At 37.5% G+C, this 13,196-nt stretch overlaps 1 protein-coding gene and 1 long non-coding RNA gene across 9 annotated transcripts; one reads left to right on the top strand and one right to left on the bottom strand.

The window, feature by feature from the left end:
* Positions 1 to 196: 196 nt before the first annotated feature.
* Positions 197 to 5,116, bottom strand: Vta1 (vesicle trafficking 1). 8 transcript variants are annotated; one of them, XM_046619817.2, is made up of 9 exons: positions 4,880 to 5,116; positions 4,167 to 4,640; positions 3,360 to 3,377; positions 3,213 to 3,260; positions 3,066 to 3,134; positions 2,947 to 2,982; positions 2,849 to 2,878; positions 1,306 to 1,569; positions 197 to 1,220 (listed from the first exon to the last, which is right to left on the bottom strand). In XM_046619817.2, the coding sequence occupies exons 1-9, from the start codon at positions 4,986 to 4,988 to the stop codon at positions 1,069 to 1,071; spliced, it is 1,200 nt and encodes a 399-aa protein (XP_046475773.1). In that variant the 5' UTR covers positions 4,989 to 5,116; the 3' UTR covers positions 197 to 1,068. The 8 variants fall into 8 exon arrangements, with proteins under 8 accessions (XP_046475773.1, XP_046475858.1, XP_046475940.1 ...); XM_046619902.2 differs by having other exon boundaries at positions 3,066 to 3,131; XM_046619984.2 differs by lacking the exon at positions 3,360 to 3,377.
* A 4,165-nt stretch (positions 5,117 to 9,281) lies between these two features.
* Positions 9,282 to 10,275, top strand: LOC124221858 (uncharacterized). The gene is made up of 2 exons (XR_006883876.1): positions 9,282 to 9,721; positions 10,061 to 10,275. It is a non-coding gene; the product is annotated as an uncharacterized lncRNA (long non-coding RNA).
* Positions 10,276 to 13,196: the final 2,921 nt, after the last annotated feature.

Genomic DNA, 13,196 nt, shown 5'->3' with positions numbered 1-13,196 from the left:
ATTTTTATGAACAAAGAGAAGTAAAAAATGTAAAAAATACACACACCTGTCTGATTTGATGTCGAATAATGTCCTACGAAAATATAAAGTGCTGTGAAATCCGAAATTAAACCTGGCCTTTTCTTCATCATTGGTACCCAAGTATGTTTATGGTATCCTTGTTCAACGACTGCGGGATTGATAAGGTGTACTCGAGTTGGATAAGATCTTCTTTTATTAACATGAGTTTATCTTTGTTAAACGTAGCTGGTATCCAGTGAATACGTATTAACTGTATTATTTACAAATTGTTAGATCGAGATATATGTATAGTTTATCTTACTTTACGCATATAAATGTGTGTGCGTGTGAAATAAGAAAAATACACTAACTTTACCGCACGTATCTACTCTTTAGGCAAATAGTTATTTTCTGATTATTTAGTACTGGTTATACTTCCTTGCGAGCTTAACCATTCCTACGTTATATCTTTAGCAGGCAGATCCGTGACTATATTTTACAATGAAATAACGATTCGGAATAAGCATTTTTCAAAATACTGGGAAAAATGCAGTGCTCACCACTTAACGAAACTTACAGCAAAATTTTACTCAACTCATTAAAAGGAAAAAAGAATCGTATTCGATGTTACCCATGGATAGTAACGGAGAAGTTCACGCTTATTTTCTATTTATTATCATATATTAGTTTTAAGGGCTTGTGTTAATTTGTAATAAAAGCTTGCCAACTACTGATACTGGACAACTTAACTTGACACTATGTTTATTCAAGCACTGGCTGGCACCATATATTTTATAGAGAAATAACGGAATGAAACGGGTCACTGATGTTACAAAAAGTGAAATACACAATACGAACAACAAGTGATTCAAATTTCTCACAGTTAAGAATAACAATTTATTCTATAGATTTTTTCCCACTCGATTAAGCAAGTATTGTGATAAAAGACCACCAGGTATGAAAATAAGGTTGTGGAAAGAATGTGTGTCAAGTGATGCGTTTCTTGCCAGTTTACGGAGTGGACAAATAGGTATGTATGTGCATAAATGCAACAATTTGTTTTGACAACTAAGCAGGGTCCTGGCCGGTAGTCAAGAGCTGTAACGCTTTTCTCAGATTCTCAACTGCTGTCGACACATCGTCGTAATTTAATGCACTTCCAGCCCATTTAACGTATTTTTGTGCCTTGTTCATCTGTTCTATGTCCAAAGAAACTCCACCTAAATGTAATTAATAGTTACATTTCACAAAATAATATAGAATCAGTTTTCCGAAATGTAATCTTACGCCAAAATTCAATCTCACCCTCCGCAGTTGGTGTAATTTTGTAGTCTTCAGCCGATGGTTGGCTCGGCGTTACGTTAGTGGGGGTGGGAGTGGGAGCCGGTGTTGGATTGTAAGGAGTTGGACTCATCGGGGTGCTATTGAAACCAGGTAAATTTGGGTAAGGCAGATTACCTTGACTCGGATTACTGGGTGGTACTGGGAAATTATGTGCTGAACTCTGAGGAACTGACGGAAAACCGAAGGCATCTGTGCCAGATGGTGGTCCAGGCTGTGAGATTCCCCCTGAAAATAAATTTATTTTGTTCTATAAATGCAGTTGCAGAAGAAAACGTTCAGCAATGATTTTATGATAAGTATGTGAAAGGTACACGTAAAGCCAACAGTTTAAATATCCCTGAATTTGATACGATCTTTTGAAAAGATAAAAATACTAGAGAATAAAAGGCAAATAATAAACTGCTATTGACATCACATAATATTCGATTGAAGCTCCTGTAAATGTAATGATAATAATTTAATTAATAAATTGTCACCTCAACCCTGTTTGAACCTGATACGTGATGAATTTACAAGCTGTGCGTACCTGTTTTTTCACATTTGCGTAATGATCAGGGTGTAGATGAATGCAGTTAGTGAATATTAACTGGACATTATGCTATTAGCAAAATTTTTCGCATACTTGGTTGTGTTATGAACTTAAAATTACAATAATATTTGGAGCGGTGTCAAAGTTCCGAATTCGAAAAGTTCCGAAAGCGCAGAATCCCAAATGTTTTCGTGGCGAAACTTAAAGTAAAGAAATAAAACTTTGACGAAACATCAAACTTTCGAAAGGTCGAAAATCCGACGCTCAAAGTTCCAAAAGTGCAAAGTTCCGAAAAAACGGAATTCCGACAGGACAAAATCCCGAAAAGACAAAATTCCGAAAGTGCGAAAAGAATAAGGAGTATAAAATGAGCCATCGTAGACTGTTTTCATGCAGACCATTCTGATTTTTGGTTTTTTTGATTTTTTACCCGCACTCGACAAAAATGTCGTAACAATAGATTTTGTGGATGATAAAATTTCCTATAACTTGTATTAGAAACTTTTTTCTGTATAATGCATAGGTTTTTATTTATAGCGCATCAAACTTTCTTTAACATGGTTATTGCTAAATATATAGTTAATGGTTAATGAAACATTAAAAACGGTGTGAACCAAATTTGTAGTACATAAAATTTTGAATAAACTTTGTTTCAAGTTTTTTGTTCTATTGGAATTTTTGCTTTTCGGAACTTTGCTCTATCGGGACTTTACTTTTCGGAATCTTGCATTTCGGAACTTTGAGCCGTTGGTTTTCTGGCCATTCGAAATTTTGATGATTACTCGAAGTTTTGTTTCTTTACTTTAAGTTTCGTCACCAAAAAGTTCGGAATTCTGCGCCTTCGGAACTTTTCAAATTCGGAACTTTGACACCGCCCCTAATATTTACCATTGGTCATTGTTAGTTCGGAATTAGTAAATGCATTTGGAACCAATTTTGAAAAGCACATGTATTTTACATAATCTATAGGTGTACCTTCATCGTCATTTTCCTGGTTCTCCTCAGCTGAAGATTATAAAATAAAAATGTTAAATATCACGCACAAATCTATCATATTTCTTGTAGCTATTTACCTGAGTTATTTTCTGGTTCTGTCCCAGGATCATCAGCTGATAAACGATAATTACAAATCAAAAAATAGAATGTCAAGTTTTTGTTGTTAGTCTGTTAATTAAAACTAATTCTCTTATACCTGGCTCTGAAACCTCATATTCAGGAGGGTCGTCGGTTTCAGATTTCAGTTCATCTGCCTGATCAGCTGCTAAATTGATTTACGTTTACAAATTGATGTTAGATAAAAGAAATTAAACGTAAATTACGAAACATCTATTTCTTATACCTGGGATTGAATCAGATTCTCTTTGTTCAGGCTGATCAGGCGCCTCTCCTGCATAAATCAATTACAAGATATATGTATGGATATCAAAACTTAATAATCGAATCAGTTTCATATCAAATACACGAGAACTGTAATGTTGATTATTACCACTATTTCCATCAGCATCTTGAGAGCATAAAAATATACCTACATTATTAGGCAGAATAAAAAATAAATATTTTCAAGTACATTACGCATTAGAGAAAAGATTGTTGTAAAGAAATTGTGCCCTATAGTGGATTGCTATCGTACCTTATGATGTATTCATTTCATTTTATCGTACACTTTTCTCGTATACTTTTTACTTATGGAACATTGCCCATTCAGAATAAATTCATTCAGTCTTTAGTCTCATAAAATTTTTACAGCATACATATTGTCTTTGCAAGAAAATATTACACGAAATTTTAGAACAATTTTCCAAAATGAACACCCATTGACCAATTTCCCTAGTAATCATTTTGGAACTACAACTTCTCGAATATACTGCTGGTGTAAATATATACGTTGAAAATTGAAGCGAGAATACCAAAATCAGTTCTTTCAAAAAATTCGTACCTAATTATTTAAGAGCGTTATTCAACGAATAATACTCGTAAATAACATTATTACATAAAGTTTTTTAACGAGTAGTATGGGGCCTGTACTATTTGATTAGGGTATGCAACTAGAACCTAAAGAGCATTTAATTATGCTACAACTCATAGTTGGTTATGCGATCATGGCTCGGCTAATATTATCCAAGTAGCAATTGCGACTCATGCACTACAAAATACAGAAACTTCAACAACAGTAACAAATTTTTGTTGAAATCACGTATCTCGAGGATAAAAAACAAGAACTTTAAGTAAACTGGCAAGGCATTTGATTTGACACATCACGTTGGAAACTCGTTCTCATCTCAATTAAGCTCACCTAAGCCAGAAGTTGAAGGTATGTTTCCGGGTGGTCCGGAAGCAGCATCGGCATCTGCATCCTCGTTTTCTTCGCCTTCACCTTTCATTGGGCCAGGGACAGGGGTCTCGCCATTCTTCAAGCAATTATGTATGTACGCAGCCCTCCACTTGGCGTACTTTCTGTTTTGAGCAGCTTCCTCGCTAAGCTCACCAAACGTCGTCAACACGTCGTATATTACGCCAGAGCTATAGAACGCCTTGATAACATTTTTTCCAAAATTTGAAGCTCGATCATTGCTGTCTGCATACATGAACAATTTATGTGCATAATTCTCCAAATGAGCCTGAGCAGCAACCTCATTTGTTATCGCTTCGTTTTCATGCTGGGTTTTTTTTGTCTGCTCCAACCAGTCCATCAATTTTAATAGAAACCCAGTTTCCTCTGACGTTTTGGTCGACAGTTTTAAGCCCGTTTGTAAAGCGTGTAGGCGACCTGAAATAACAGTGACTAGTAAAGCTAATTGATAAGGTATTAGGCATTCAACGATTTTCTCAAAAAGTCAATCAACAACGAAGTAGTGACGAAAATAACTTCGCAGTTGAAATATATTCGCTCATTACAGTCTAACAATAAGAAGAATAAAATATTAACGGATATTCTCATAATTCGATCGTATCTGATCATGTGTCTAAAATAACACACCTTCGTAAACGTCAAACTACTGTACTTACACCAATAACTGATAACAGGATCCCGCTGATCATGTTCTGTGGCAGCCTTCAGAAAGTGTTGAATGCTCTTTAAAGGAGTTGGACACTCCGGGAGGTTCAACGTCGGCATTTTTGTAATATTTGTTCGTCAATGGGATATTACATTCGCAAGTCTGTTGAAACTTCGCACAAGTTTACGAAAGTAACGTCGCACTGCGGCTCTGCGGGCACGCTGAAGTTAACTAATAACGAAATGATGTCATTCAAGATGCATGCAACCTAGCCTGAGATTATGCCGCGGCGACAGGATTAAGAATCTCTTCGACTCGCAGTATTCGCTATGTCGGTAACCAACATTTGTTAGCATGAAGAAAGCAGTCGATAATTCAGAGCGTATACATCAGTGTATACCACACCGAACTGTAAGTGTGGTTGAGAATGATCAAATTACAAATATTGTCTAATAAGGTTACTTTGATAAATTTGCTAACGTTTGTAATGTTTGCGAACCAACGAGCCGCTAGGCAGAGAAAGATTCAATGGATCTATCGTGACGTTATAATCAAGCTGCTGCATTCATGACCGATGCACATGAGATCACACCCCATCATTTTTCAAATTACTCACGAATAATAGTGTGAAATTGCTTTCTTTCATGTGCTTAACGATTACGAGATTAAAGTTACGATTGAGAAGAGAATATTATCAATATCGAAATATTTTACTGCCATTGTTCATGAATCTGACGACCCAAAGCGATAATCTGCATATTCCATTTACTACTGGCATTAGCACCGACTTGACTAGGAAAGTTCGAGCTGTTTATAATTCTGAACACAATATGGAAAACTTACACATTAATTCTGGCTGAATTTGAGCAAGAATAAAATTAACAGAACTAGAAAAATATACAAACTATTGCGTTATTGCTATCACGCAGGTGTCAGACAAGATGGATGCCAAGGAAAAACGCCTGCTTCAAATTACACTAATCAACACGATTCATGTGTCTGCTTAATGCATGGTTTTCATTCAATTTCCATTACCTCAAAATAAAGAAAGTCATTATGATACTTCAAAAACTTAGTTTTTGTGATCAGAAGAGAAATATTTTCGACTATAGTCAGGTTTATTCTTGACGAATGTACACAAAATCAGCCACCTCTGATACACAGTTAAAACAGTACAGTTTTATTCTTCATTCGCGATTATCTATCGAATTACTTATTCTGTATTAGCGTAATATTTATATTCTTGGAATTACACGACTCTGCGCTGCTCAAAAGCAACTGATACCCCGTGAGCCTCGTTGCTCGCGGGCAAATTTCGATTGTTTCGATTGGTCAGTGCCAGCTACGCACAGCGGCTACGCACGAAGCTAGCCAGTGTTTACCGAATTGCTGTCGCACACGGCGTCAGGCGTAATGTTCTGAAGCTGGCGAGAGCGAGATGAGAGCGTGGAAATAATTGCAGTGTCCTGACATCGTAGTATACGGAGTGACAAAGACGCGGTTACCGATATACCTTCACCATCGATAATTGGGTTCAAAAATTTGTTTTGTGTCGGAAGAGGCTGATACCCCAAACGCATAAAACAAGCAAGCGTGGCTCTTCTCTGAAGGTGGCCAAATGACAAATTTCTGTTTCCATTCGAGTTTCGAGATTTTTGTATTTGCCACGCGGGTAAGACCAGTCGACCTTACCTGCTGACGTTGCACGTCTAGAAACTGGACGCGATCTTTCTAACTGATGATCTATGTACGTCGGTAAGTTAACGGCGTGATCAGGCTACTCGGTACTCGGAATGGTTCCGATATTTATTCTTGTTCGATCAATTGATAGATCACGATCCATATTTCCAATTGCAAGCGAACTAGAAATGTACGCCATTTCCGTGCAAAATGCAATACATTGAGTAGTTATTTTCAAACAAGAGTATACTAATAAATTATTTTTACACATAAGAGTAATTTTCAATGACTTTTTAATAGATTCAAGAATTATCCTGCTGTACTTTTCACTAAAAATTCTGAAGCTAATACGTTTGGTTTGATCTGCACTGTGGATAACATCTATCCTGTTAGCGTTGCCTTCAGTCGCAAAAATTTGAGAAAACTCTGTGGGAAGTCTTTCTATAGAATCAATACAGAGTTTTCCCTGACAGAAACTTTTTGCCACCTAACAACAGATTTATGCAACGCTTAGAATAATGCAGATTCTGATGTCAGACCTGCAGTTAAATATGGAAGTAGACACATCGTGTCTGCTGTTGCAGCTTATTATAGGCAGATTTACCTCAGAACGCTACTAGGGTAAGTTTACAAAAGAAATTACATCATTATATGACCACAGGTAATCATACTGTACAAAAACGTACACATACAGAAAGAAGATGCTTCCCACCCTACCGATACCGAATTTGGGAATCATTAGACTTGCGTTGAAAATTTTTATAGTCTACGATGAAAAGTCCAGCATTTTATGTAAATATAATAATCTGATTCTGCTAAGAAGAAATTAGAAGTATTTCCTACGTACTAGTATATAGTAAATAATTCATTGTTGGTGAGTGCTTATAATTTCATGTTCGAAATTGTAGTTTCCTGATATGACAGTAATTTTATTAGAGTGTAAAGTGGAATATCGTTCACTCGAGAATAGTATAACTCATAAAGCTCCGGCAGGAGTTTTTTGTTTTCTTTTATCACTACTCAATATTTTGATCGTACAGGTAGTCATGATGGGTGTACACAGATGATGCGTGGAGTTTGTACTTTGTAAAATTATTTGCTGATGAATAACTTACTGAATCATAATATAGGCATACAATATGTATGTATATCTACATACCCCCAAGATATAAGATGAATGCGAATGGTTACAGGATTGTGTGCATCACAATCCTAGGCAAAAGCGCATTATGCTGTAATAAATAATTGCAGTATTTTTTCTGATTCAATCACCGAGTAGTTGATAGCGTTACCGCAACTGGAAGGTACTCGATTAGCAACTGCCTTGTACGAATCTGTCAAGCACGGAAATGCGCCCAGTACGGACCGCATATCTACCATATTTCACGGCTGCTCAATGCCTGTTTGTTGCCTGACATAACGCCGAGTAAATGACACCGATAGTGCAACAAGTCAAGGAATAACTGCTACTTGCTACATCGAATAACATGAATGGTAATTAGTGCTGTAGAAATTGCAAGCTCGAAGCGATATAGCGTACATTGGTACTTATAACATCTATTGCTTGCGTAACTGGAGAGAGAGCCGCCCAAATAACATTAAACTATTTTACGTACCGCGCACACATGAATAAGAAACAAAAATCATATATAAATCTGAAGTGCCTGCAGTCACGTATAGAATTCATTGCTCTCGACAAGATTCACTTTTGTTGCATCGTGGACCAGACGAAGATCCTCCCAACAGGTTGTCATGACGCTCAGTTCGAATCTTATAATAGAATTTACCTGTCATGTTCGATATTGGAGCTACGCTCTACTGAAAGTGATCGAAAAAGTATCTTTTGTTCCAACTGGATCAATTTTAGTCAAAAACTTGACGTGATAGAAAGTTTCCGTCAACACATATATGTCCAGAATAAAAAAAAAAAAAAAGAAAAGTAGACGCCACGACGTTTCGATTTACTATGCGAGAATACAATCGATCTTTATCGAGGATTGAATCACTACATTCGTACTTACGCTTTAATTCGGTGGTCATGCAGGCAACGACACATGAGTATATTATAGCTTCATGTGCGTATAAATCCCCCGCCGTGCGATGACGTTTGAAATTAGTTATTGTCAGCTATATGGGTGATAAATAGCCAATGAGGTATTGAGATAGGTTTTATCAATCAACTTTCGAAGATTTCTCATCGCGATAAATAAATGAATGGACCAGACACGTGTAGCTGGGTTATAGAGCCCAATCTGAACACCATTACGCTGAAGAAATATGTACCCACAGCCGGACTTACGCAGCTGACAATGCTCACAAAATCCTCTATGATTTTTACAGCAATACATCACTAGATTCGTACATTAATTACACGTAGGTATCGAGAGAAATTTTTCCAGTATAAAATGATGGATCGGTGGCATTGGCGGCAACGTTAGCCTACTTCCTCCCTACTCGCGAAGACCAGATGCTAAGCCATGCTGCCCTATTCGTTTTACGGTGTTTCCATTGTCAGGTTTATGGTGCTGATTGACGACCCTATAACTTGCTATGTAGGGTGTCCCACCTCAGCCCCTCCAGCTATAACTCGCTATGGGGTACCGCTCCAGGAGCTTCCTAATCCATCCTGGTACCCTGATCCCTTTATAGTCCTGTTTTTGTACGCCCACTGGAGGGGCACAACGAACAAATTTCAGTGGCACCCAAAGTCGCCGTCGCGGTGCGAGCAGAAGGTTGTCATCGCGATCCGATTATCGTCAACGTCACCAAGTCCCATCTTACATACTACGAATACACAGGGGGACTTTAATTTTGGATTGATCGAGCATCCTACAGCTGTATAAAGATAGAGAGAATTCCAACGAACTGCGCATTTTAATTCAAGTTCACATCAGACTGCAGAATTTAGTGCCATGCGCAGTTTCGCAATTATGTGAATTTGTAACGCAATAACTGCGGTCATATTGTATTACTGGATCGCTAATGAGTGACTCATCTTCCGAAATTGTGCCGCGGTTTTATTGGATAAGTCAAGTCTCTACTCGGCGAAGCGTCGAGTATTATACTGGTCAACTGCAGTCAGTAGCCAACAATTCGTTGCCACCAAACTGGACAAAACTTGATATTCGAAGAGAGTTTCACGCGCTAACCGCAATAATGGGCAACATCATACGTGAGTGTAGTACAGCATTGTGTTTTTTCCCGTGATTTTTATCGGAACAATTGTTTTTTGCTGTTTTTTCCTTCGTTACATTCATTGGCGTATGTATAAAATAATGTATACCGGATATCGACGAGTTTCCGTCATTGTGTGATAATGTATAACTACCGACGACACTTTAAAACCGTTATTACGACGATATTCGATACTTAATTGCAACTTTCGAAAGATATGCGGAAGCTGATTTGTCATACGAAAATTGAAAACTGTCGTCAAACATACCCAGGATCAAAATTAAGCGTGTCTGTTGACTCCGTCAGACTTTATTCATAGAAATAATATTCACCACAGGCCATCCTGGAATGATACACGCTCCGCCTGGATCGTCACCAGGAACAGTACACACAGTGATTCAACCTTCGCCACCGAATTATTTCCAGCAGAGCAGGATCGTTATAATTACTGCAATAGTAATATTGGTTGTCTTGTGGATAATAGCCGTACTACATTACATTCGTTGAAGTATAAAAAATAAAGCGTTTCGTCATCGTAGATGCGAAGTTTAATTTCGTCTATCTCGTTTTTTCGTCCCTTTGATAAATTGAAAAAAAAGGCTACGACAGCTGATCGTCGCGTATTCGGCAGCAGGTATTGGATGTATGCAAATACAGAAGTGGTTATTTTAATTATGTGTTACCCGAAGTTTTTGCCTCTGTCACCGTTGACGAGTGTAATGTTATACTATGAAGTCAGACCGATTGATAAATAGACATAGATAAGTATACGAGCACGTATATGCTATGGGAGTTGGTTAATATTTAAACTGGTTCCTTCACTTTGTTGTTGGTGTTTATTGCCGATTCAATATTTCAGCGGTAGGTAGACGCTAGTCAGTAATTATCCTACAAGAAAAGCTTAGACGATAGAACGCATATAATATCCTTGTAATTAACGGTGAACACGAATTTTGGGTTTGGGTTCCAGAAGTAAAATATTGATTTTTTCCACGTAACTAATGTAAGAAAAAATGGTTTTATTAAATAAAGTTTGCTTTTGTAGATACCAGAACGATATTTCGGATTTTAAGTAAAATTACCTATTTTTTGAAACATTTATTGTAACTAACAAACCCCGACAGGCAAAGAGAGTAAAATCCCCCCCCCCCCCCCCCCCCCCAAATCTTGTACTTTTGGAGCAGGCTGTAAAGATCGAACCCTTTCAACGGTCATTTGTATTGGTGTAGTTCAACTTGCTTTCATAATACAACCATTTTCTGCGTGATTGTTCGAACTTTGATTTTTTTTTAAATTCTCGCTGGCTTTATCAGAAGCTAAGATGGTTGAAATTAATTTGCACTAGGTATTTTTTACACTCATTGCCACGAGAGATATACGGTTTGGCAAACAAACTTCAGTTTCGCATTTCAATTACTTTTATTCAAACATAATATTTAATAATCAACTCCAAATGTCAAAGAATCGATAAACAACGTTGAAAAATTAATATTTTTCGTACTTCTTCTATGTTTGTCTGAACTTTCTCGTGTCGAACCCAAATCGTAATCTCCCACGATGTTCTCATTACACTGCCTCTGATGAAGTCGTTCGAGGTCGTCACATCTTGGCAAAAACATTCTCCTTGTTTTCCCCAATAGGCACCCATATTATAATCACCGCAAGAATAACGAAAGCAAACTTCATAAGCAATAAATGAATATTTTGGTTATTATTCGATGCATGGAATCAAAATTTATTTATTCAAATATAAAGTAAAAAAAAAAAAAAATTTCTCGTCGCCCTGTGAATAATTGCTCATTCATTCGTGAAACTTGGTTATAAGTGTTTGCGATTATCAGTCACGCCGAATGTTTATCAATGGTTAATGAGGTTCACCCGGTTGACCCGAAAAAATTTATACAGTTCATACCTAGCTTATCAAAGAAGCTTCGATATCATCCGTTCGTACTGATCGGAGATGTACAAGCGAGAAGACGCAATGAACGAGAAAGAAGAAACAAATTAGAAAATCATCAGTTACTTACAGACGGATTATGGAATGTATTTCCCATGTAATTTTCACACCGGGATGTAACGATGTCTTTTCGGTTGAGAGAGCTCTTTAAATATTTATCGAACCTTCCAAAACTGGATAATATTGTTTGTATTGTGGAAGTTTTAATGAAGATAGTACTGAATAAATAACCTGTTTAATGAGAGTGTGCCTTTCCTTGCGATTGGTATTCACGCTGAGTTTCTGGCATAAGAGAAATGTGGGATAGGTATACGCGTAAGGTAATTATTAGCTCGACGTGTATGTTAATCTTTTAATTATTCCGAATGCGCGATTACGTTTGGCTTCTTTACGCTCAAGTGTAGACAACTTGTTCTACAGCCTACCGGGCAACACGAATTAATTTTTATATCTACATCTTCCGCGCAATTTCGATCTGCTTGACACAAAAATTTGTCACAAAGTTTATAGGATTTAATGTCAACTGCATGAATTCATGAAACAATAGTCATTTATCCGCGAAAATAGGTCTCATTCTTAAACGCCCTGTTGTTAATGTAACGGATCATGCAATATCGAGCTTCCACTTGTGAGGAATATTTTAATGTCACGATGCAACCATCTGAGTCTTTTGTGTTTCTACTGCTTCCACTTCGCTTACCAATAGCTGCATTTTGTGCTCTTTTAGTTCCTCCTCCTTCTCATGCCTTAGCGCGCCCTTGGAAGTCATGCATTTGAAACAGTTCACTGGTCTCTGTAAGAGCTGCTAATTTCCAACGAGTCCACAATCCAGTGAGATCTGCATTTTTCGTGTTTGCACACCGAAAGGTATAAATTACACAGTAACCCCGACTGGGCGAGTCAAAGGAAACCAACTGAATTGCTGAAACAGTCGATGTTACGTAACAGGGATTCGTGGGGAATGCATCGACGTGCACTCGCAGCTTCTTGCCTATGTTTACACCGAGTCCTGGAATCACTATAATCGAATCCAATCACGCGTTTTGCAGTTCACTTTCCCCGTTCCACTTGCATTTCTATAAGTATACATCGGTCTACTCGTCGTTCAAATTTTACCGCTTGGATGAAATTGTTATAATACCTACTGGCAAAACGGCAAATAAATGAGTGGTGTCAGAAACTTTGCTGCTTTTGTCAAAAATTATCTTTCAAAATCCGTGCTTAAAGCTCACACGTGAGCATATATGACGCGTTGTAGCCGAGCGATTCGATCTGGAACATGATGCAGGTACACACCTGATACGAATAGGTGATAGGTATGTAATTATTGCTGGAAAAAAGGAGTGAAAAGAAATAATAAGATGTCAAAAAACGAAGTAGCCGGTTGATAGTTTGTTAGATTGCGACAGGTCAGGCTGGAACATTAGTCGCGGGTTACGGGCTGCATGGCCCCGAAATATTGATTGACTTGAAGGAGTTGAAGTCGCATTAAACCTGTAGGCTTAAGTGCTTTCGA

This window comes from Neodiprion pinetum, chromosome 1, assembly GCF_021155775.2.
Source record: "Neodiprion pinetum isolate iyNeoPine1 chromosome 1, iyNeoPine1.2, whole genome shotgun sequence".
Lineage (NCBI taxonomy): Eukaryota > Metazoa > Arthropoda > Insecta > Hymenoptera > Diprionidae > Neodiprion > Neodiprion pinetum.
This window is presented reverse-complemented; position numbering and strand designations above follow the sequence as displayed.